Source organism: Anoplolepis gracilipes, chromosome 5, assembly GCF_047496725.1.
Source record: "Anoplolepis gracilipes chromosome 5, ASM4749672v1, whole genome shotgun sequence".
Lineage (NCBI taxonomy): Eukaryota > Metazoa > Arthropoda > Insecta > Hymenoptera > Formicidae > Anoplolepis > Anoplolepis gracilipes.
In genome coordinates, this window is record NC_132974.1 from 11,139,251 (window position 1) to 11,163,669 (window position 24,419).

Consider the following 24,419-nt stretch of genomic DNA (forward strand, 5'->3'; position numbering starts at 1 on the left):
AATAAATAACAAAAAATTATTTTTTTTTTAATAATTACAGGAAAATTAATTCTCAAATCAAGAGAATAACTATTTCATATATTTTAAACGTTTCGTGCAAGTTTAGATAATTCAATATTTTTTAAATGTTTTTGAAACAAATATTAAATTATTACATTATAAGTTTTAAATATACTTTTCACAAAAATTAGAACACTTAATTAAAAAAAAAATAGACAAAATTTAGCCAACTGTAGCTTTGCTAAAAATAAACAAATTGAAATCTAAATTTAATTTGAAAAAAGAAGTCCAAATGCTCATTTTTTATTTAATGAGCAATAACTCTGTAACAAAAAATCGTAGACAAATGTTTGAGAACAATTTTGTAGGGAAAATTTTGAACTTTTACACTGGAAAGTTTAAAATTTTTGTAAATTTTTTTTAGACATGTTACAGGCCTACAAATTGAAAAGAAAATTCGCATTTTATCTAGCTTGTAGTCTTTTTCATGTAAGAAACCCAACCAAACTCACAGAAACATAAAAATAATAATAAGCTTTCAAAAGTAGAGATTTCAAGCTTTAAGATTATTTTTTAAATTTAATTTTTGTCCGTTATTAACAAAGCTACACTTGGCTGAATTTTATCTTTTTTTTTATTTTGAGTTTCGGCTAATTTTTTTATGAAGGCTGTACAAGCATTGAATATGTCATATTAAGGTATCATAGATCACACTATGTATGTGTTTTATTGCTTTCTAGATCGACGAACGGTTTGATAAAGAAACATAAGTTTTATTTTACTTATTTAATGGCTGACCAGGAGATAAATAAAGTTATCACTTGTACCGCTCACGGTATTCAACACTTATATTTATTTTATTTTTTATAAAGTTTATTAATAAATATTTTTACAAAATTTTTTATACACATACATGTATTGCAACATTGTAATTCAATTATTTTTTTATTTAACTAATTTTGATATAATTTAATATATTTATATATATATATATATATATATATATATACATATATATATATATATATACATATATTTATATATATATATACATACACAATTTAATTCTTGATGATAATTCAACTAGTCTGTTTAATAGTAATCATAATGACGTTTAAAGAAGTAACAAACGTTTCACTCATATCCTAAATTTTTTTTACAAACTTTCGTCAAAAATAATGACTTCTCAATTCGGTTAGGCTTTTAAAATTTTGATCATAACAAATATCATTTAAAAATATTACATATTTTTACAAAACAGTATGTTTCTAAGCGGTTAAAAGCATCGCGAAAACTATTAATTGTATTATCATATCAATTTCAAAAAATGCCAAAAGTAGAATGTTGAATTTTACAAATTACAACAAAGACATTATCTGAGCGAATATAAAAAATATATAATAATATATAAAAATATAAGAGCTATTATAAGAGAAGAAAAAAGAAAATGTCTTAACACTAATAAAATACTAAATATATACGTATAATAGTAAAAGATTTCTTATGTCTATAAAAAACAAACAAGAAACATCTCTATTAAAACTCTCTATTATGCTACTTGAAAACACAAACATGAGTTATATAAGTCGTTAAAGACCATTAAACGAATCAAGAGCATACATGACATATTGCTCATCATAGTATTCTATTTTGTCATTCTTTATGCGCACAAAAGTTTAATATCACATTATATAAAATCTATAATAATAAATTTATTTAATATGCGGATGGTGATGTATCGTACTTTCTATATTTCAACCACCTTCAAAAGCTAAAAAAATAAATACAATTAAACATCTCAAAAGAGTTGTAAATGCATCAATATCTTTTTTTAACTATCAGAAAATAATTACTGTATTTCGTACAAAAGCTCATCACTTTTCTCTTTTCTCCAAAGCGATCCAGAATCCACCTTTAGGTGTCGGATTGAATTCCATTTTATCGTATATCATAGGATCCACAGTTTTTGCTGTTCTCTTCAAGATAAATTTTTGTAAGAGATGAGCTAACAGAATCTTGGTCTCCATGAGAGCAAATCGATCGCCGATGCATTTTCTAGGCCCATGTCCAAAAGGTAAGTAAGTATACGGGACAATATTATCTTTGTTTTCTTTGCTGAATCTTTCGGGATCAAACTTATCCGGATTCGGAAAGTACTTAGGATCACGATGTAAAGCGTAAACGGGAAACCAAATTACGTTGCCAGGTTCGACGATTACGCTCTTGTATCCTGACTGCGACGGAGGTAGTTCATAACTTTTAGTGCAAAGTCTATCGGTCAAGGTCACTGGTGGATATTTTCGGAGTGTCTCGGAAATCACCATGTCCATATAAATCATCTTTGATAATGATTCGTAAGAGAACTCGTTTTCTTCAGTGAGATGTTGCTGCACTTCCTCACGCAAACGATCTTGAATGTTTTGATTAAGTGCCAACTCGTGAGCGACAAAACACATCAAGGTCGAGGATGTTTCAAAACCGGCGAAGAAGAAGATGAAAGCTTGCGAAACGATGTCCTCCAATGTCATTTTGTTAGAACTGTTCTTCTCACGAGCTTGCATTAATAAGTGGATCATATCTGGCCTGATAATACCTTGCTCCTCTCGTATTTTAATAGTCTCTCCAACAATTTTCTTGAAAAATTCGGACGTAGTCGGTGAGACGAATGCCTCCATACCGATCAACTTGGCAAAACGCGGACATGCACGTATTAATATGAATTTCAACATAGCTACAATTCCGTTGAAAGCTTTGCTGCTCTCTATTCCTCTCAGATAGAACTCGTTGTTTTGATCTTTCATAGAATTTACGCTTATGCCAAAAGCCGTTGTGGCGATTACATCAGTGGTGTACCGTCTGAAGACTTGCTTCGTGTCAATTGCATCACTGAATTCCGGATGATCAAACAAGTAATTGACGAATTCACGAGAACACTTTGATACCAAATCAAACATGACTTTCATCTTGCTGACGGTAAAAGATGGACTTAGCGTGATTCTCATTTCTCGCCAGCGATTTCCATGCAAGGAAAAAAGGTTCTTACCGAATAGCGGATCTAGCTTTTCATCCACAAAGCTCGGATGATCATGAAAATTTTCAAAATCCTTTACCAATACATCTCTGATCAGTTCAGGATCCCGTAGAAGCACAGCAGGTGTGGCCAAGTCCATCATTCCAAAATACTTTGCGTCCGGAAAATAATTGTACAAATAAAGGCAATAGTCGGTAAAACTCATACGGCGAAAAAATATTTTCCATCCTGTTACGAAAGATTCTAATGAATCGGGTAGATAAGGAACACCCTTACGCTTCCAATAAAAGTATAACTGACGCACCACTGTGACAACTTTTAAGATGACGAGGACGATCAGAGTAGTCAGTAATAACCCGAAGGGCGACGAAAAGAAGGACGAAAATAATTCCATTGCGACGTGGGAATAAACGTGGCGTTTGGACGATTAAATCCGTCAGACGAGACGTAGAACGTATCAATGCCAGCGAGTACAAGTGTGGATCTTATCGTAGAAGCGGAGAGAGGAGAAACCACCTCTCAGTATCATAACAAATTGTCGAATCAGTGACTGCGCGCGATTACGAGTCAGTCATATTTCAAACACGCAATAAATCCATTTAAACATATCATTGCAAATTTAGATGGCAGTATTAAATTTTTATTAAAAGAAAGTTTTGTTTTTATTCCAATAACAACTTATAATATTCTTTTCATGTAAAAATATCCTCCAAAGTATTGCGTTTAATTATCATTTAACTTAATTTATGTTACATTCGGCGTCGTAAATATATTTACATTTGAAGACAGTTACTTTTGTGGTGCTGAATATACTTGTTTGTTATAATGGATTTATTAATTACAATTGTGAAGAACAGATTAAAATTGCAAAATTATGTAATAAAATCTGTTTCATTCTAAATATCGATTATTTCAGAGAAAAAGAACATAAAACAAATTATAAAAGCCTATTGAATCCACTTTATCTTTTGCGCAAAAAAACATTCAATCGTTGATATCTACAGTTTATGATTAAATTTTTATCTACCATTAGAAAATACTTGTGACAAAAGAGATATGAACTTTATAATGTTTCATTAAATTAATATGTTTATAATACCGTTACTTTGCCCGTAAAATTGTTCCAATTTTAAATAACTAAGCTTACTACAAAAGAATAAACATGGTATAATTAATTGAAAAAGGTAGATTAAAAAATAAAGTATTCTAAGAAGACAAACATAAAATTATCAACGATACTTTGATAATCAACGATAATCTGTGCATCATTAGATAAGATTTTTAATTGTAGATGAGAAGATTAAGACTGTCGTTGATTAAATTCATAATTAATTGTTTACTTCTTTTGCTAACACGCACTTTGCTGAGATGCATGCGTACATACACATACCCTTTTTCTTTTTTTTTTCTTGAATGATGAAAATAAATTAAAATATATTCAAATATATTAATGTATGCTTTATTACTCGCCAATAAAGATGAAGATCATATGAATAGAGCAGTAACATTGAAATTAATACTCCATCTAAAACATAATATTTAACAACGCATTTATTATTAAATATTCTTGAATATTTATTATAATCAATCATAACTTTCGATTAAAATTCAATCATGATGTACATGTCGCAATTAGCGCAAACATTTTAATTGAGGTCACTTAAAATTATGGAATTACCATAAATTATAAATTATAGATTATTTAATATTTTGTGAATAATTTTAACAAAGTTAAATTATGTAAATTACGAAATGGTTGCTTAAAATTGATTAGCGCATTAAATAAATGCCGAAATATAATTACGATTGGTTTAAATTGAATTAATACCTAAATTAACACTGCGGATATAATTCGTCATTTGCAACAAGCAGCCTTAATTACATGATCGTGTTCGGCTTATACAAATAACTAGGAATGTGCCGGATATCCGGCAATTATTCGATATCCGGCCTATCTGGTCTATTTAACCATTTTCTACAAAATCTAGAATTAATCTAAATATAGAGTTTACATTCTGGCATCTATGCTTACCATATTTGTTTTAAATAATTAAATTAAATGATTTATCAATATTATCAATATAAATCAAGTCAATTATGTGCAATAGAAAAATGTACATACAAATAATTTTAATTATATCTTTTGTTTTATTTATTGCAAAATACAGTTAATTTTTTTTTAGTTTTTTTGCCGGATATCCGGTATCCGGTTATCCGGCAAATTTTCTATCCGGTACATTCCTATAAATAAACAAACGTTCGAAAATTGGAATTATCATAATCCGCTTATTGACATTTTTTTTTTCGAAAATGCATTTTGCGAGTTTGACATGAATGATTCGTTCTTTGTTGTGATTAAAGCATCGTTAAATCTTTGCAATTATACTATATCACTCGTCTTATTTTTTTAGTTTTATATATTATTAGAGCCGTATGTCAGACCTTCCGTAAATCTACTGTAAAAAAACCAAGAACATTTTTTTTCAAATAAATTTATAGCGTCAAATAATTGACGATATGTAAAAAAAAGTCTCACGTTTAGGTGTTGCATGCTTTCATTCATCTCTTTAACTTCAGTACTTCGCTTCAGCCAGTTCCATCAGTAATGATAAAGAAAATATTCAAAAGTACGATATCAGCTTGTCATAAACATCAAGAAAAACGAGAACAGTACTATGTTGTACGATAGATACTTAAAAAATTTCAGTAAAGATAACAATAAAAGCTATATCATTCCTTACCAGATGTGCGATAATATTGCCTGCATTCATTCTTTTTATGCTATCTTTTAATCCAATAATCGTTTAGCGGAAAATGCATTGTCAGACAGAGTAATTTAATTTTCCTTACAAATATGAATGGCTACATTAATGATTTGTTGCAAAACAAAAGTAAAAGAGTAGACGAATTATTTTTTCTGGACGTTCACGATCCGTGTGAGAATATTAACCATCATATGCTTGATACTTATGAGATTATGTTTCATCATCCATTAATGGTTCTTTGTATCTACATTTTTAACAATATAATAGTGGAATTAACATCTTATTGCAGTGTGGATCAATACATATTTGCTGCGAATGTTTCTGTCTATCATGGATATGATCGTAATAATGTATTCCAAAATGCCAGAGCTCAATAATATACAAGGCTATACATTACTTAGATATAGTGGCTTGCTAGTTGTCGGAACACAATCGAGTTGATGGACATGCTAATCGAAAAAAATACTATGGAATATTCTATTTATACCGCATCTGGTATATTTAAATTAAATATAACAAAAGCGATCAATGCAGCGTCTACATCTGTCAGGATTATTAGTGTATATTAACAAAACATTATTTTTTTTAATAACTTAAATATATAATTTACAACTTTAAAAACATAAGAGGTAATAACAAATAAACTTAAAATTTTTGATGCACTTTTATATCAAGTAAATTATCAACATATTTTTTATACTATCAAAATTTTATACAGAATTATATTTTAAATTTAAAAAATAAAATTAAATTATTAAATTTAACATTAACATATAATATTAACATAATAATGTTAGATTTTTTATATTTTATGCCAAAAGTTATTTCACGTAGAGTTATAAAAAATTATATTATAAATAAAATATAATATAAAATACTCTTGGCAGTTTATTTAAACACATGCCGCATTTAGAACACATTACATTTAACCAAAACTAGCTTCCAAATAACGTTCCGTAAAAATGTTTAAGGCAGTTATTATTGTTAGTTAGAATTAGTTGAAATTATCTTATTGTAGTGATACGTAATTCCTACCGTTTATCTTATACATGACAAGAATTATTATAAATAAAATTCTGTCCTGCATTTTATCGTGTATTTTATAGATTATTTAAAGTCTATATATAAAATCTTTAGAATACAAAATGACAAATTTTTAATAATATACAATAAAAAATGTTAGAAAAATGTCATAAATTATTTTAAAAAATTAAAGGTTAAATATTATATTAAATATTATTTAGACAAACTTGAACATTAATTAGTGTTTAAAGCTGATTCCTCAAAACAATAAATATAAAATTATATAAATTAAAATTTGAAATTTTAATGTAAACATTTTTTCAACAAGTAAACAAAATTGGTAACAAAGAGAAAACATCATCAAAGTACATCAACGTGTTTATAAGTAATAAAAATAATAAAAAAATTGAAAGTAGAAAGTAAAATATACATATAAAACATATGTATATCAAAAAATAAATTGCATTTATACAACTGGTTTATATAAGTTTAAATATTCTTGCAACATATATACTTATACTTTTGGTTTATATTTTATTTTTATTATCTTATCATACTCACGCACACAATAATATTGCAACTAAATTATAATAAATTTTTGTAATCTATTAAAAATTTATATTAATACTTTTTAATATTATTGTCTGGATTAAAAGATAGAATAAAAAAATTAATGCAAGCAATAATTGATATAATTTCTAATTATAAATAAGGTATTTTTCGCAACCAACAATAACTTTTAATTGCATACGTCCGTATATATCTAAGATTACCTTACTTAGTTTTTTTTATTAGATATATTCAATTAAATATAGTGAAAGATTTGTCCTTCATATAATATTTTTATGCATATACCATAATTCCTGAAGATGAGTCCGTCTAATAATAATCTTTGACTTGTTTAAACTTGTTTAAATATCAAACATTTTGGTTATATCCTAGATTTTTTCTTTATAAAATTTCGTCAAAAAATTGATTTTTCGATTTCGTTAGACTGTAAAAATTTTAATCATAAAAAATATCATTTAAAAACATTACATATTTTTACAAAAAGTATGTTTCTAAAAATATCACGAAAGCTTTTAGTTACATTTATTTCGTATCACATCAATTTTAGAAAATATCAAAAAGATCTCTAAATCTATAATCTAAAATCTATCTTAAACGTCTAAAAAATTTCTTATGTTTATAAAAAACAAACAAGAAACATCTCTATTAAAACTCTCTATTATGCTATTTAAAAACACAAACACGAGTTATATAAGTCGTTAAAGACCATTAAACGAATCAAGAGCATACATGACATATTACCCATCATAGTATTATATTTTGTCATTCTTTACGGACAAAAGATTAATATTACATTATATAAATTATATAATAATAAATTTATTTCATATTCGAATGGTGATGTATCGTAGTTCCTATACTTCAACCATCTTCAAAAACTAAAAAAAATATATACAATTAAACATCTCAAAAGAGTTATAAATGCATTAATGTCTTTTTTAACTATCAGAAAATAATTACTGTATTTCGTACACCAACTTATCACTATTCTCTTTTCTCCAAGCCGATCCAGAATCCACCTTTAGGTGTTGGATTGAAATCCCTTTTATCGAATACCATAGGATCAACAGTTTTTGATGTTCTTTTCAAGATAAATTTTTGTAAGAGATGAGCCACCAGAATTTTGGTTTCCATGAGAACAAATCGATTACCGATACATTTTCTAGGTCCGTGTCCAAAAGGTAAATAAGTATACGGAACAATATTAGTTTTGTTTTCTTCGCTAAATCTTTCCGGATCAAACTTATCAGGATTTGGAAAGTACTTGGGATCACGATGTAAGGCAAAGACAGGTATCATTATTACGGTATCAGATTCTATTCTTACGCTTTTGTAACCCGGTTGTGACGGAGGAAGTTCATAACTCTTAGTACAAAGTCTGTCCATAAAGATCGTCGGTGGATATTTTCGAAGTGTTTCGGAAACCACCATGTCCATATAAGTCATTTTCGACAACGATTCGTAAGATAACTCATTTTCTCCAGTGAGATGTTGCTGCACTTCCTCACGCAAACGATCTTGAATGTCTCGATTAAGTGCCAACTCGTGAGCGACAAAACACATCAGGATCGAGGATGTTTCAAAACCGGCTAAGAAAAAGCCAAAAGCTTGCGCAACCATGTCCTCCAATATCATTTCGTTAGAAATGTTCTTGTCCCGAGCTTGCATTAATAAATGAATCATATCCGGCCTGATGATACCTTGCTCCTCTCGAACTCTCATAGTTTCTCCAATAATCCTCTTAAAAAACTCGGACATAGTCGATGTGATAAATGCCTCCATACCGATCAACTTGGCAAAACGTGGATATGCACGTATAATAATAAACTTGAACATAGTTAGAAAAGATCCACTTAAACTTTTACTGACCTCTATTCCCTTCATGTAGAACTCATTAGTTGGATGTTTCATAGAATTTACGCTTATGCCAAAAGCCGTTGTGGCAATTACATCAGTGGTATACCGTCTAAAGATTTGCTTCGTCTCAATCTCATTGTAGAGTTCCGGATGATCGACTAGATAATTGACAAATTCATGAGAACACTTTGACACCAAATCGAACATGAATTTCATCTTGCTGGCGGTGAAAGAAGGAGTTAACGTATTTCTCATTTCTCTCCAGCGATCTCCGCGCAAGGAGAAGACGTTCTTAGTAAATAACGGGTCTATACTTTCGTCCACAAATTTGCGATGATCATGAAAATTTTCAAAATCTTTTATCATTATATCTTTGAGCAGTTCAGGATCGCGTAGAAACACGCAAGGTGTGGTTCCATCCATCATTCCATAATATTTAGCGTCCGGAAAGTAATTGTACAAATAAAGGAAATAGTCGGTAAAAGTCAGGCGGCGCAGAAATAGTTTGCAACCTATTACGAGAAACTCTAGCGAATTGGGCAGATAAGGAATACCTTTATTTTTCCAGTAAAAGTTTATGTAACGCACCACTGTGACAACTTTAAAGATGCCCACGATGATCAGAGTAATCAGTAATAACCCGAAGGTCGATGAAAATAAAGACGAAAATAATTCCATCGCGACGTGAAGATAAACGCGGCAAACGATCGAATGACTTCGTCGGACGAGGCGTAGAACGTATAAATGTGAATGTATATAAGCATGGATTTTATCACAGAGAAGAGAAGAGGAGACGCCTCACTCAATGATATCTTACTTGTTGTATCAGTGTGTGGGATTACGTCAGTCTTATTTTAAACACGCGCAAAAATCCACTTAAATATATCATTGCAGATTCAGATGTCAAAGTTAAGTATTTTTAATAAAAGAATGTTTTGTTTCTTGTTTCAATAACAATTTGTGTATTTATTATATGTGAAAATAGCTTTCAAATTATTGCATTTAAACGCCATTATTTAACTCAATTTATGTTTCATTCGGCGTGATAAGTGCTTTTACATTTCAAGAGAGCTATTTTTGTTATGTCCAGTTTATTGATGTACAAATGGATGCAGTTATGTGAAATACAAATTACAAGTGCAAAAGTATGTAATAAAATATATTTTATTGTAAATATCGATATTTGGACAAGAGAATGATAAAATGACAAAGAGAATGATAAAAGCCTATCGTTTATCGTAATAAGTTTTGATTTTTGCACACAAAGTCACCTTCAATCGTTTCTACCTACAGCTGATGACATTGACGTTACATTTTTATTTTTGATATTTTTATTAAATACTTATGACAGAAGAAGTATGAGTTTCATAATGTTTTATTGAATTAATGTTTATGTACCGTTATATTGCTCGTAAAATTATTCAGACTTTAAGTAGCTAAACTTGATGCAAAAAATAGAAATGGTACAATTAATGAAAAAAATGTAGATTAAAAAACAAACTTTGATATTAACAAGATTCTGATATTAATCTGTGTATCAATCATAGATTAGAGCTTTAGTCGTAGGTAAGAAGAGTATTGACTTAAATTCGTGATTGATTATTAATTTTCTTTTGCTCAGAAACGTACTATGCAGAGAGGCATGCACCTTTTTTCTTCTTTTCCTCTCTCTGTCGCTCTATTTCTTTTTCTCCTTGGGTGACAACAATAAATTAAAATATTCATATACGTATACTTTATTACTCACAAATCAAATAGATCATATGAATAACGCAATAATGTCGAGAATAATATCTTGTTTAAAACGTGACAATTATCAAAGATATTATCAAATATTCTTTAATATACAACCATAATTATCAACTAAAATAAAATCATGGTGTACATGTTACAGTTAACGTAAACGCTTTGATTGACATTGAGTAAAATTATCGATTCTCGAATTAAGAATTGCAGATCGTTTGATACTTTGCGTGAATAACTTTGACAAAGATATAACATTATTAAAATTATGAACTGGTTGCTCAAAGTCAATTAGTGTATTGAGTGAATACTGGACTATAATTGTAATCAGTTTCGATTAAATTAGCACTTGACATTCTGACATTATTTGGAGATATATCGTTATTTACAATAGTATCATGGTCTGGTTCGATCCTACCTTATACGAATGCGCATATATTTTCAAAAAAAACTAATTTTTGAGATAGTTGATGATAATTTCGATCGTCTTTATACTATACAGTGAAAAAAATTTTTATTATCTTATCTTTCTTACGCGCGCGCACAATGATAATGCAACAATATGAAAATATGTTTTTATAATATATTTAAAACTTTTAGCAAAACTTTATTATTATTATTATTATTATTAATATAATTTATAAGATATTTCTCACAATTAACAATAAATTTCTAATAGCAAATGTCCGTATACGTTTAAGATTTTCTTATGTAGCATTTTTAGATGTGTTTAATTAGATGTAATGAGAAATTCATACTTTATACCATTCTTTGTATTATTTTTATATATACATATTCCATATAATTCCTGATGATGATTCAACTGATCTGTCTAATAATAATATTTGAACGTTTAAAAAACTATCGCACGTTTTGCTTAAATCCAAAATATTTCTTTTTATAAATTTTCGTTAAAATAATGATTTTTCGATTTGTTTAGACTTTGAAAATATTGATTATAACAAATATGATTTAAAAACATTAGAACTTTTTACAAAAAATATGTTTCTAAAAGCATCAGGAACGCTATTAATTACATCAAATTTAAAAAAATACCAAATAAAATGTTAAATAGAATGTTTAATTTTACAAATTACAAAAGCTATGATTTAAGCTAAAATAAGAGAAGAAAAATAAGAAAATATCTTGAAACTAATAAAATGCGAAATACATCGGTACGATGATAAAAGATTTCTCCATACACTTATAAAAAATGAACAAGGAACATCTCTATTTAAACTCTCTATCATGCTTATTTGCCGACACAATTATGAATTACGTAGTTCGTTAAACCATTGATATAAACAAGTAGAATCAACAGCTTAAACACAACACATTGACTGTAACAATACTTATCTTGTCATTCTTTATGAACAAAAGTTTAATATAACATTGTATAAAATATTTAATATTAAATTTATTTTATATTCGAATAGTGGTGTATCGTAGCTCCTATATACTTCAACCACTTTCAAAAGCTAAAAAATAAATATGATTAAACATCTCAAAAAAATTATAAATGTACATCAATGTCTTTTTTTTAACTATCAGAAAATAATTACTGTATTTCATACCAAATTACACCAAATTCAAATTATCACTTTTCTCTTTTCTCCAAGCCGATCCAGAATCCACCTTTAGGTGTCAAATTCAATTCCATCTTATCGTAGATCATAGGATCCACAGTTTTTGCTGTTCTCTTCAAGATAAATTTTTGTAAGAGATGAGCTATCAGAATCTTGGTCTCCATAAGAGCAAATCGATTGCCGATACATTTTCTAGGACCGTGTCCAAAAGGTAAATAAGTATACGGAACAATATTATTTTTGTTTTCTTCGCTGAATCTTTCGGGATCAAACTTATCCGGGTTCGGAAAGTACTTGGGATCACGATGTAAAGCGTAAACAGGTATCATCATTACGGTATCAGATTTAACGATTAAGCTCTTGTAACCTGGTTCTGCCGGCGGCAGTTCGTAACTCTTAGTACAAAGTCTATCTGTGACGACCGATGGTGGATATTTTCGGAGTGTTTCAGAAACCACCATGTCCATATAAGTCATTTTCGACAACGATTCGTAAGAGAAATCGTTTTCTTCAATAAGATGCTGCTGCACTTCCTCGCGCAGACGATCTTGAATGTTTTGATTAACTGCCAACTCGTGAGCGATAAAACACATCAGGATCGAGGATGTTTCAAAACCGGCTAAGAAAAAAACGAAAGCTTGCGAAACAATGTCGTCCAATGTTAGTTTTTCGTGAACGTTAGGATAATTCTTGTCTCGAGCCTGCATTAATAAATGAATCATATCCGGCCTGATAATACCTTGCTCTTCTCTAAGTCTAATAGTCTCTCCAACAATCTTCTTAAAAAATTCGGTCGTAGTCGATGAGACAAATACCTTAATGCCAATCGACTTGGCAAAACGTGGAAATGCACGTATAAACATAAACTTAAACATAACTAGCAACCCGCCGAAAGCTTTGCTGGTCTCTATTCCTCTCATGTAGAACTCATTAGTTGGATCTTTCATAGAATTTACGCTTATGCCAAAAGCCGTTGTGGCGATTACGTCAGTGGTGTAACTTCTAAAGACTGACTTCGTCTCAATCTCATCGCACAATTCCGGATGATCGACCAGATAATTGACGAATTCACGAGAACACTTTGACACCAAATCGAACATGAATTTCATCTTGCTGGCGGTGAAAGAAGGACTTAGCGTATTTCTCATTTCTTTCCAGCGATCTCCGCGCAAGGAGAAGACGTTCTTAGTAAATAACGGGTCTATACTTTCGTCCACAAATTTGCGATGATCATGAAAATTTTCAAAATCCTTCACCATTACATTTTTTATCAGTTCAGGATCGCGCAAAAACACAGCAGGTATGCCAAAATCCATCATTCCAAAATACTTAGCGTCCGGAAAGTAATTGTACAAATAAAAAAAATAGTCGGCCAAAGTCAAACGGCGCAGAAATATTTTCCAACCTATTACGAAAAACTCTAGTGAATTGGGCAGATAAGGAATACCCTTGCTCTTCCAGTAAAAATTTATGTAATGCACCACTGTGACAACTTTCAAGATGCCCACGATGGTCAGAGTAATCAGTAATAACCCGAAGGTCGATGAAAATAAGGACGAAAATAATTCCATCGCGACGTGAAGATAAACGCGGCAAACGATCGAATGACTTCGTCGGACGAGGCGTAGAACGTATAAATGTGAATGTATATAAGCATGGATTTTATCACGGTAGAGAAGAGAAGAGGAGACGCCTCACTCAATGTATATCTTACTTGTTGTATCAGTGTGCGAGATTACGTCAGTCGTATTTAAAACACGCGCAAAAATCCACTTAAATATATCATTGCAGATTCAAATGACAAAGTTAAGAATTTTTAATATAAGAAAGTTTTGATTCTCGTTTCTATAACAACTTGTGATATTTTTTGTATGTGAAAATAGCTTTCAAAAAATTGCGTTTAATCACCATTTAACTTAATTTATGTTTTGTTCGACGTCGTAAATGTGTCTTTACATTTAAAGGCGGTACTTTTGTTACGTCGAGTTTATTTATGTACAATAGATTTATGCAATTATGTGAGATACGAATTACAATTCTAAAAGTATACAATATATATAAAATAAGTTTTATTTTAAATATCAATACCTAGAAAAGCAAATGATAAAATGGCAAAAAAATGATAAAAGCCTATTGAATCAGTTTTGAGTTTTGAGCAAAAGAATCATTTCTATCTACAGCTGATGACATTAACGTTACATTTTTATTTCTTATATTTTTATTAAATACTTATGACAAAAGAAGTATGAGTTTCATAATGTTTCATTAAATTAATATTTATCTATCGTTATATTGCTCGTAAATTTATTCAGACTTTAAGTAGCTAAACTTGATGCAAAAAATAGAAATGGTACAATTAATGAAAAAAATGTAGATTAAAATAAAAATTCTGATATTAACGAAATTTTAATATTAATATGTGTATCAATCATAGATTAGAATTTTAGTCGTAAATAAGAAGAATATCGTTGATTAAATTCGTGATTGATTATTAATTTTCTTTTGCTCAGAAACTTACTATGTAGAGAGGCATGCATCTTCTTTCTTCTTTTCCTCTCTCTGTTCCTCTATTTCTTTTCCTATTTGGGTGACAAAAATAAATTAAAATATTCATATAAATATGTTTTATTATTCATCAATAAAGAAGATCAAACAAACAACGCAATAATATCGAAATTGATATTAAATCTGAAACACATGACAAAGAGCAAAGGTTTATTATCAAATATTCTTGAATATACAACCATAATTATCAACTAAATTAAAATCATGGTGTACATGTTACAGTTAACGTAAACGCTTTGATTGACATTGTAAAATTATCGATTCTCGAATTAAGAATTGCAGATCGTTTGATACTTTGCGTGAATAACTTTGACAAAGATATAACATTATTAAAATTATGAACTGGTTGCTCAAAGTCAATTAGTGTATTGAATGAATACTGGACTATAATTGTAATCAGTTTCGATTAAATTAGCACTTGACATTCTGACATTATTTGGAGATATATCGTCATTTACAATAGTATCATGGTCTGGTTCGATCCTACCTTATACGAATGCGCATATATTTTCAAAAAAAACTAATTTTTGAGATAGTTGATGATAATATCGATCGTCGGTCTTTATATTATACAGTGAAAGCATGTTTACTTTCGTCTTTTTCTTTGTATATGCCTCTCAAAAAATAAATTGCATTTCTACGATCGGTTTCTAAGTTTGAATATTGTTGCAATATATACTTATATTTTTAGTTTATTTTTATTATCTTATCTTTCTTACGCGCGCGCACAATGATAATGCAACAATATGAAAATATGTTTTCATAATATCTTGAAAACTTTTAGCAAAACTTTATTATTATTATTATTTTTATCATTATTAATATAATTTATAAGATATTTCTCACAATTAACAATAAATTTCTAATAGCAAATGTCCGTATACGTTTAAGATTTTCTTATGTAGCATTTTTAGATGTGTTTAATTAGATGTAATGAGAAATTCATACTTTATACCATTCTTTGTATTATTTTTATATATACATATACCATATAATTCCTGATGATGATTCAACTGATCTATCTAATAATAATATTTGAACGTTTAATAATCTATCAAACGTTTTGTTTATATCCAAGATATTTCTTTTTACAAACTTTCGTTAAAATTGTAATTTTTCAGTTTGTTTAGACTTTGAAAATATTGATTATAACAAATATCATTTAAAAACATTACATATTTTTACAAAAAATATGTTTCTAAAAACATCACGAAATATTATAATAATTAATATTATAATAATTAATTATTATTAATTACATCAATTTAAAAAAATGTCAAATAAAAAGTTAAATAAAATGTTTAATTTTACAAAATACAAAAGTTATGATTTAAACTAATATAACAAAAAAAAATAAATAAAATTTCTTGAAACTAATAAAATGCAAAATACATCTGTGCGATAATAAAATATTCTACTTACACATCTCTGTTATAATTCTCTATCATGCTGTTTGCCAATACAAATATGAGTTACGTAAGTCGTTAAACAATTAATATAAACGAGTAGAATCAACAGCCTATTACGCGACAAATTGCTCATAATAATACTTTATCTTGTTATTCTTTATGGACAAAAGTTTAATATCACATTGTATAAAATATATAATATTAAATTTATTTCATATTCGGATAGTGATGTATCGTAGCTCCTATATACCTCAACCACTTTCAAAAGCTAAAAAAATAAATATAATTAAACATCTCAAAAAAATTGTAAATACATCAATGTCTTTTTTTTTAACTATTAGAAAATAATTACTGTATTTCGTACAAAAGCTCATCACTTTTCTCTTTTCTCCAAGCTGATATAGAATCCACCTTTAGGTGTCAGATTGAATTCCATTTTATCGTACATCATAGGATCTACAGTTTTTGCTGCTCTCTTCAAGATAAATTTTTGTAAGAGATGAGCTACCAAAATCTTGGTCTCCATAAGAGCAAATCGATTGCCGATACATTTTCTAGGACCGTGTCCAAAAGGTAAATAAGTATACGGAACAATATTATCTTTGTTTTCTTCGCTGAATCTGTCGGGATCAAACTTATCCGGGTTCGGAAAGTACTTGGGATCACGATGTAAAGCGTAAACAGGTATCATCATTACGGTATCAGATTTAACGATTAAGCTCTTGTAACCTGGTTGTGCCGGAGGCAGTTCGTAACTTTTAGTACAAACTCTGTCGGTGATAATCATTGGAGAATATTTTCGAAGTGTTTCGGCAATCACCATGTCCATGTAAGTCATTTTTGACAACGATTCATAAGAAAACTCGTTTTCTCTGAGGTGTTGCTGTACTTCCTCGCGCAGACGATCTTGAATGTCTCGATTAAGAGCCAGCTCGTGAGCGATAAAACATATCAACGTTGAGGATGTTTCAAAACCACCTAAGAAAAAGAGGAAAGCTTGCGAAACGATGTCCTCCAATGTCATTTTAGTAAGATCGTCCTTGTCTCGAGCCTGCATTAATAAATGGATCATATCCGGCCTGATGATACCTTGCTCCTCTCGAACTCTGATAGTTTCTCCAATAATCCTGTTGAAAAACTCAGATGTAGTCGATGAGACGAATGCCTCCATACCGATCAATTTGGCAAAACGTGGACATGTACGCAAAAACATGAACTTGAACAATGCTAATATTCCGCCGAAAGATTTGTTAAACTCTACTCCTCTCACGTAGAACTCGTTGTTTTGATCTTTCATAGAATTTACACTTATGCCAAAAGCCGTTGTTGCGATTACGTCAGTGGTGTACCGTCTAAAGACTTGCTTTGTCTCAATCTCATCGCAGAGTTCCGGATGATCGACCAAATAATTGACGAATTCACGAGAACACTTTGACACCAAATCGAACATGAATTTCATCTTGCTGGCGGTGAAAGAAGGACTTAGCGTATTTCTCATTTCTCTCCAGCGATCTCCGCGCAAGGAGAAGATGTTCTTAGCGAATAACGGGTCTATATTTTCGTCCACGAATTTGCGATGGTCATGAAAATTTTCAAAATCCTTCACCATTACATCCTTGATCAATTCAGGATCGCGCAAAAACACAGCAGGTACGCCAAAATCCATGATTCCAAAATACTTAACGTTCGGAAAGTAATTGTACAGATAAAGAATATAATCAACAAAAGTTACACGGCGCGCAAATAGTTTCCAATCTATTAAGAGAGAGTCTAGTGAATTGGGCAGATAAGGAATACCCTTGCCCTTCCAGTAAAAGTATACGTGACGCACCACTGTGACAACTTTCAAGATGCCTACGATGGTCAGAGTAATCAGTAATAACCCGAAGGGCGACGAAAATAAAGACCAAAGTAACTCCATTACGACGTAAAGATCAACGCGGCGAACAAACAAATGGCTCTGTCAGACGAAAAGTAGAACTAATATAAATGCAAATGTGCAAAGCGTGGATATTATCGCGGTAGAGAGGGAAGAAAAGCAAACACCTCTCTCGATAACATTACAACTTACTGCATCAGTATGCGGGATTGCGTCAGTCGTACTTTAAACACGCGCAAAAATCCACTTAAATATATCATTACAGATTCAGTTGCTAAAGTTAAGAATTTTTATAAAAGAAAGTTTTGTTTCTCGTTCCTATAACAACTTGTGACATTTTTTGCATGTGAAAATAGCTTTCAAAAAATTGCGTTTAATCACCATTTAATTTAATTTATGTTCCGTCCGACGTCGTAAATGTCTTTACATTTCAAGACGGTACTTTTGTTACGTCGAGTTTATTTATGTACAATGGATTTATGCGATTATGTGAGATACGAATTACAATTTTAAAAGTATACAATAAATATGTTTTATTCTAAATATCAATAACTGGAAAAGAAAATAATAAAATAGAAAAAAAATGATAAAAGCCTATTAAATCAGTTTTGAGTTTTGAGCAAAAGAATCATTTCTATCTACAGCTGATGACATTGACGTTATATTTTTATTTCTTATATTTTTATTAAATACTTATAATAAAAGAAATATGAGTTTCATAATGTTTCATTGAATTAATATTTATCTATCGTTAAATTGCTCGTAAATTTATTCAGACTTTAAGTAGCTAAACTTGATACAAAAGTAAAAATAGTATAATTAATGAAAAAGTGTAGATTAAAAAGCAAACTGTGATATTAAATTATGATATTAATCTGTGTATCAGTCATAGTTTAGAGTTATTGTCGCATGTAAGAAGAATATCGTTGATTAAATTCGTAATTGATTATTAATTTTCTTTTGCTCAGAAACGTACTATGCAGAGAGGCATGCATCTTCTTTCTTCTTTTCCTCTCTCTGTTCCTCTATTTCTTTTTCTTCTTAGGTAACAACAATAAATTAAAATATTCATATACGTATACTTTATTACTCACCAATCAAATAGATCATATAAATAACGCAGTAATATCGAGAGTGATATCTTGTTTAAAACATGAGAAAGATCAAAGATATTATCAAATATTCTTGAATATACAAGCATAATTATCAACTAAAATAAAATCATGATGTACACGTTACCGTTAACGTAAACGCTTTCATTGACATTGAGTCAAATTATCGATTCTCAAATTAAGAATTACAGATCGTTTGATACTTTTAAGAAAATTTCAAATAAAATGTTTAATTTTGCAAATTACAAAAGCTATGGTTTAAGCTAATATAAGAGAAGAAAAATAAGAAAATATCTTGAAACTAATAAAATGCGAAATACATCGGTACGATGATAAAAGATTTCTTCATACACCTATAAAAAATGAACAAGGAACGTCTCTATTAAAACTCTCTATCATGCTGTTTGCCAATACAAATATGAGTTACGTAAGTCTTTCAACCATTAATATAAACGAGTAGAATCAACAGCCTAGACACGACACATTGCTCGTAATAATACTTTATCTTGTCATTCTTTACGGACAAAAGTTTAATATCACATTGTATAAAATATTTAATATTAAATTTATTTCATATTCGGATAGTGATGTATCGTAGCTCCTATATACTTCAATCACTGTCAAAAGCTAAAAAAAATAAATACGATTAAACATCTCAAAAAAATTGTAAATTCACATCAATGTCTTTTTTTTTAACTATCAGAAAATAATTACTGTATATCGTACAAAAGCTCATCACTTTTCTCTTTTCTCCAAGCCGATCCAGAATCCACCTTTAGGCGTCGGATTGAATTCCATCTTATCGTAGATCATAGGATCCACAGTTTTTGCTGTTCTCTTCAAGATAAATTTTTGTAAGAGATGAGCTATCAGAATCTTGGTCTCCATAAGAGCAAATCGATTGCCGATACATTTTCTAGGACCGTGTCCAAAAGGTAAGTAAGTATACGGAACAATATTATCTTTGTTTTCTTCGTTGAATCTTTCGGGATCAAACTTATCCGGGTTCGGAAAGTACTTGGGATCACGATGTAAAGCGTAAACAGGTATCATCATTACGGTATCAGATTTAACGATTAAGCTCTTGTAACCTGGTTCTGCCGGCGGCAGTTCGTAACTCTTAGTACAAAGTCTATCTGTGAAGATCACCGGTGGATATTTTCGGAGTGTTTCAGAAACCACCATGTCCATGTAAGTCATTTTCGACAACGATTCGTAAGAGAACTCGTCTTCTCCAGTGAGATGCTGCTGCACTTCCTCACGCAAACGATCTTGAATGTCTCTATTAATTGCCAACTCGTGAGCGATAAAACACATCAAGGTCGAGGATGTTTCAAAACCCGCTAAGAAAAAGATGAAAGCTTGCGAAACAATGTCCTCCAATGTTAGTTTTTCGTGAACGTTAGCACCATTCTTGTCTCGAGCCTGCATTAATAAATGGATCATATCCGGCCTGATGATACCTTGCTCTTCTCTAACTCTGATAGTCTCTCCAACAATTCTCTTAAAAAATTCGCTCGTAGTCGATGAGGCGAATGCCTCCATACCAATTGACTTGGCAAAACGTGGAAATGCACGTATAAACATAAACTTAAACATAACTAGCAATCCGCCGAAAACTTTGCTGAGCTCTATTCCTCTCATGTAGAACTCGTTAGTTTGATCTTTCATAGAATTTACGCTAATGCCAAAAGCCGTTGTGGCAATTACGTCAGTGGTGTATCGTCTGAAGACTTGCTTCGTCTCAATCTCATCGTAGAGTTCCGCATGATCGACTAGATAATTAACGAATTCATGAGAACACTTTGACACCAAGTCGAACATGAGTTTCATCTTACTGGCGGTGAAAGAAGGACTTAGCGTATTTCTCATTTCTCTCCAGCGATCTCCGCGCAAGGAGAAGATATTCTTAGAAAATAACGGGTCTATATTTTCGTCCACAAAGCTTCGATGATCGTGGAAATTTTCAAATTCCTTCACCAATACATCCTTGATTAGTTCAGGGTCGCGCAGAAGCACGGCAGGTGTGCCAAAATCCATTGCTCCAAAATACTTAGCGTTTGGAAAGTAATTATACATAAAAAGACTGTAGTCGACAAAAGTTAAACGGCGCACAAATAGTTTCCATCCTGTTACGAGAGAGCCTAGTGAATCAGGCAGATAAGGAATACCCTTGCCCTTCCAGTAGAAATATATCTGACGTATCACTGACACAACTTTCAAGATGCCGAGAATAATCAGGGTAGTCAGTAATAACCCGAAGGGCGATGAAAATAAAGAAGAAAATAATGCCATCCCGACGTGAATATAAACGTGATAGACGGACGAATGGTTCCGTCGAATGAAAGATAGAACGTATAAAGGCTAATGTATATAGCGCGGACTTTATTGTGGCAGAGGAGAGGAGGGAAAAGGCCTCTTTCAATATCATTACAAATTGCGTATCAGCGAGATACGTGAAGTCTATTTTAAAAGCGCTCAACATTTAAACACATCGCAGATTCAGAAGTTAAAATTTTTGTTAAAAGAAATTTTGTTCCTCGTTTCAATAATAATTTATATTTTTTTGTACGTGAAAATATTTCTTAAATAATTCCATTTAATCCTCATATAATTTAATTTTTATTACATTCAGTATCACAAATATTTTTACATTTGAAGACAGCTACTTTCCTAACGTCGAGCATATTTTTGTTATACGAATGGATCTATAGAAATTACAGTTGCGAAAGTATACAATAAAAAATGTTTTATTCTAAATATTGATTATTTCCGGAAAAGGAAATACAAAGAAAATAATAAAAGCCTAGTGAATCCATTCTCACTTTTGCACAAAAGAATTCAACCGTTGCTATCTAATCTTATTGACATTAAATTTTTATTTTTCTTTTTTTATATCTCTAGAAATCTTTCGATATTTTTAGAAAATACTCATAATGAGAAAGATATGAGTTCTGTATGAAATACTGTTACTTGTAAAATTAAATTTCAAGTGACTAAACTTGTTATACAAAAGAAAAGACATAGTATAATTTATAATTAGTTGAAAGAGAGATAGATTAAAAAACAAAATATTCTAATAAGCCAAACATAGAATTATTAATAAAACTCTAATATTAACTGTATAGCCATAGATAAGAATTTTAATCGTAAAAAGATTGAAAATATCATTGATTACATTCGTGATTGATTGTTAATTTTTTTTGTTAACTGTATATACTTACTTTTTCTCCTATACTTATTTTTTCTCCTTTTCCTTATCTTTTGACTCTACTTTTATTTTCGTTGGATAACGAAAATAAAATATTCAAATATATTTGTTTTATCACTCACCTATAAAGATGAAGCTTTAGTGGTCCGAATAATGTAATATCTAAGCAACATCAAGATCAATATCATCTGAAACATGACAAAGAGCAAAGGTTTGTTACTAAATATTCTTAAATATACAATCATAATTTTCGACGAATTGTAAAATAAAATCATGATGTACATTTCAAATTAGCGCAAGCGCGATTGACATTATTGATTATTAATATCGATCTGCGAATTATAAATTACGAGTGAATTACGATCGATGATTCAGATTGAACCAGCCCTGACATTCTCGAAGATATTTCATCATTTGCCACAGGCACTCTCAGTAATGGGGATCACGTTCGATCCCATATCTTATACAAATTCGCAGGCGTTTTAAAAAGAATCATTCTGATAAAAATTTATAAATTTGTGAATTTGTAAATAATTTATATATTATTATATCTCTAATGTACAGAGAAATATACATACATACGCACCCACAAAGTTTAGCCTTCATCAATCTACAAATATCTTCGTTTTACGGATTTCCATGCAATTTTCTTATTGTTAAAGGCTTATTTTGGAAATCCTAAACATTCGACAGTGTCTGGAAAAAATCAAATGTTTTTAAGTTTAGACTGAACATTCCCAAAATATTAAGATGGAATATTTATTTACAGGATTATGTGATAATATGCTTGCATTTTTTGAAATCGATATTATGTTGCATTTATTTACTCCATAAAAAATATGTATATACAATGTCAAAACAGTTTTAAAAGAAATTATAGGAATCACAATAATGTTTCCATTATTGGAGCAAATATTTGTCTACGAGAGTCGAATGCAAAATTATTTTATATTTATTTTCCACAAACGCTATTTTTTCTGTATAACTTTATTATGAACATCGTTCTCACGAAGTAATTATAAAGATTTTGTAAGAGTTAAAAAGCTATTTGATATTTCAGAATAAAGCAACAAGAATATGAATTAGAATGAGTAATTGATTTTGATTTTATCATATGTTACTCACATAGCAGAAAGAAGCTAAGACAGATTCTCAAAGTGCATATTAAAATACTTTAATTAAAACATTTGATTTTAAGTATTTTCATACTCGCAAATTTAATTTTTTCGGACTAAGAAAAGCTAGAGAGGTTCGGATAATAATGCATTAATTAAAAAAAATTAATTTTTTTTAACTAAATACCTCTGTATACAAGCACAAGTTTTTCTTAATTACACATATAAATTAGATATATTTTACATTAGACATATAAATTATATATTAGAATTAGACATATAAATTATATATAATCAAAAGTTGAATTCGATACAAAGTATTTAAATAAATCTCATTTCACGCGAGATTTTATTTTAATTATCTCGTTCGAGAACTTCCCTAAAAAAAGAAGCTTAGGTTAAAAAAATATCTGGATAAATCGTTGAACCCGACTATATGACAAATTTTTTGTTTTTGTCAACACATTAAAACATTTAAAATATTATAAAATTTATAATTTTATAATATAAGAACAAATGTTTCGTTATTATTCAAACTACGGTTTTAATAATA

At 29.8% G+C, this 24,419-nt stretch overlaps 5 protein-coding genes across 11 annotated transcripts; all 5 read right to left on the minus strand.

Annotated features, from left to right (window-relative positions):
* Positions 1 to 1,181: 1,181 nt before the first annotated feature.
* Positions 1,182 to 3,614, minus strand: LOC140665619 (cytochrome P450 9e2-like). Of its 2 annotated transcripts, none has more exons than XM_072891924.1 (2): positions 1,866 to 3,614; positions 1,182 to 1,771 (listed from the first exon to the last, which is right to left on the minus strand). In XM_072891924.1, exon 1 carries the CDS (start codon positions 3,423 to 3,425, stop codon positions 1,875 to 1,877), a length of 1,551 nt encoding a protein of 516 aa, XP_072748025.1. In that variant the 5' UTR covers positions 3,426 to 3,614; the 3' UTR covers positions 1,182 to 1,771; positions 1,866 to 1,874. The 2 variants fall into 2 exon arrangements, with proteins under 2 accessions (XP_072748025.1, XP_072748024.1); XM_072891923.1 differs by having other exon boundaries at positions 1,854 to 3,614.
* A 2,973-nt stretch (positions 3,615 to 6,587) lies between these two features.
* Positions 6,588 to 10,125, minus strand: LOC140665620 (cytochrome P450 9e2-like). 2 transcript variants are annotated; one of them, XM_072891926.1, is made up of 2 exons: positions 8,362 to 10,125; positions 6,588 to 8,267 (listed from the first exon to the last, which is right to left on the minus strand). In XM_072891926.1, the coding sequence occupies exon 1, from the start codon at positions 9,922 to 9,924 to the stop codon at positions 8,374 to 8,376; it is 1,551 nt and encodes a 516-aa protein (XP_072748027.1). In that variant the 5' UTR covers positions 9,925 to 10,125; the 3' UTR covers positions 6,588 to 8,267; positions 8,362 to 8,373. The 2 variants fall into 2 exon arrangements, with proteins under 2 accessions (XP_072748027.1, XP_072748026.1); XM_072891925.1 differs by having other exon boundaries at positions 8,350 to 10,125.
* A 267-nt stretch (positions 10,126 to 10,392) lies between these two features.
* Positions 10,393 to 14,209, minus strand: LOC140665618 (cytochrome P450 9e2-like). 2 transcript variants are annotated; one of them, XM_072891921.1, is made up of 2 exons: positions 12,564 to 14,209; positions 10,393 to 12,467 (listed from the first exon to the last, which is right to left on the minus strand). In XM_072891921.1, the coding sequence occupies exon 1, from the start codon at positions 14,144 to 14,146 to the stop codon at positions 12,587 to 12,589; it is 1,560 nt and encodes a 519-aa protein (XP_072748022.1). In that variant the 5' UTR covers positions 14,147 to 14,209; the 3' UTR covers positions 10,393 to 12,467; positions 12,564 to 12,586. The 2 variants fall into 2 exon arrangements, with proteins under 2 accessions (XP_072748022.1, XP_072748023.1); XM_072891922.1 differs by having other exon boundaries at positions 12,552 to 14,209.
* A 1,066-nt stretch (positions 14,210 to 15,275) lies between these two features.
* LOC140665747 (cytochrome P450 9e2-like) lies at positions 15,276 to 18,643 on the minus strand. 2 transcript variants are annotated; one of them, XM_072892220.1, is made up of 2 exons: positions 16,914 to 18,643; positions 15,276 to 16,817 (listed from the first exon to the last, which is right to left on the minus strand). In XM_072892220.1, exon 1 carries the CDS (start codon positions 18,468 to 18,470, stop codon positions 16,923 to 16,925), a length of 1,548 nt encoding a protein of 515 aa, XP_072748321.1. In that variant the 5' UTR covers positions 18,471 to 18,643; the 3' UTR covers positions 15,276 to 16,817; positions 16,914 to 16,922. The 2 variants fall into 2 exon arrangements, with proteins under 2 accessions (XP_072748321.1, XP_072748320.1); XM_072892219.1 differs by having other exon boundaries at positions 16,902 to 18,643.
* An 852-nt stretch (positions 18,644 to 19,495) lies between these two features.
* Positions 19,496 to 21,895, minus strand: LOC140665746 (cytochrome P450 9e2-like). 3 transcript variants are annotated; one of them, XM_072892215.1, is made up of 2 exons: positions 20,280 to 21,895; positions 19,496 to 20,167 (listed from the first exon to the last, which is right to left on the minus strand). In XM_072892215.1, exons 1-2 carry the CDS (start codon positions 21,833 to 21,835, stop codon positions 20,161 to 20,163), a joined length of 1,563 nt encoding a protein of 520 aa, XP_072748316.1. In that variant the 5' UTR covers positions 21,836 to 21,895; the 3' UTR covers positions 19,496 to 20,160. The 3 variants fall into 3 exon arrangements, with proteins under 3 accessions (XP_072748316.1, XP_072748318.1, XP_072748317.1); XM_072892217.1 differs by having other exon boundaries at positions 20,267 to 21,895; XM_072892216.1 differs by having other exon boundaries at positions 20,255 to 21,895.
* Positions 21,896 to 24,419: the final 2,524 nt, after the last annotated feature.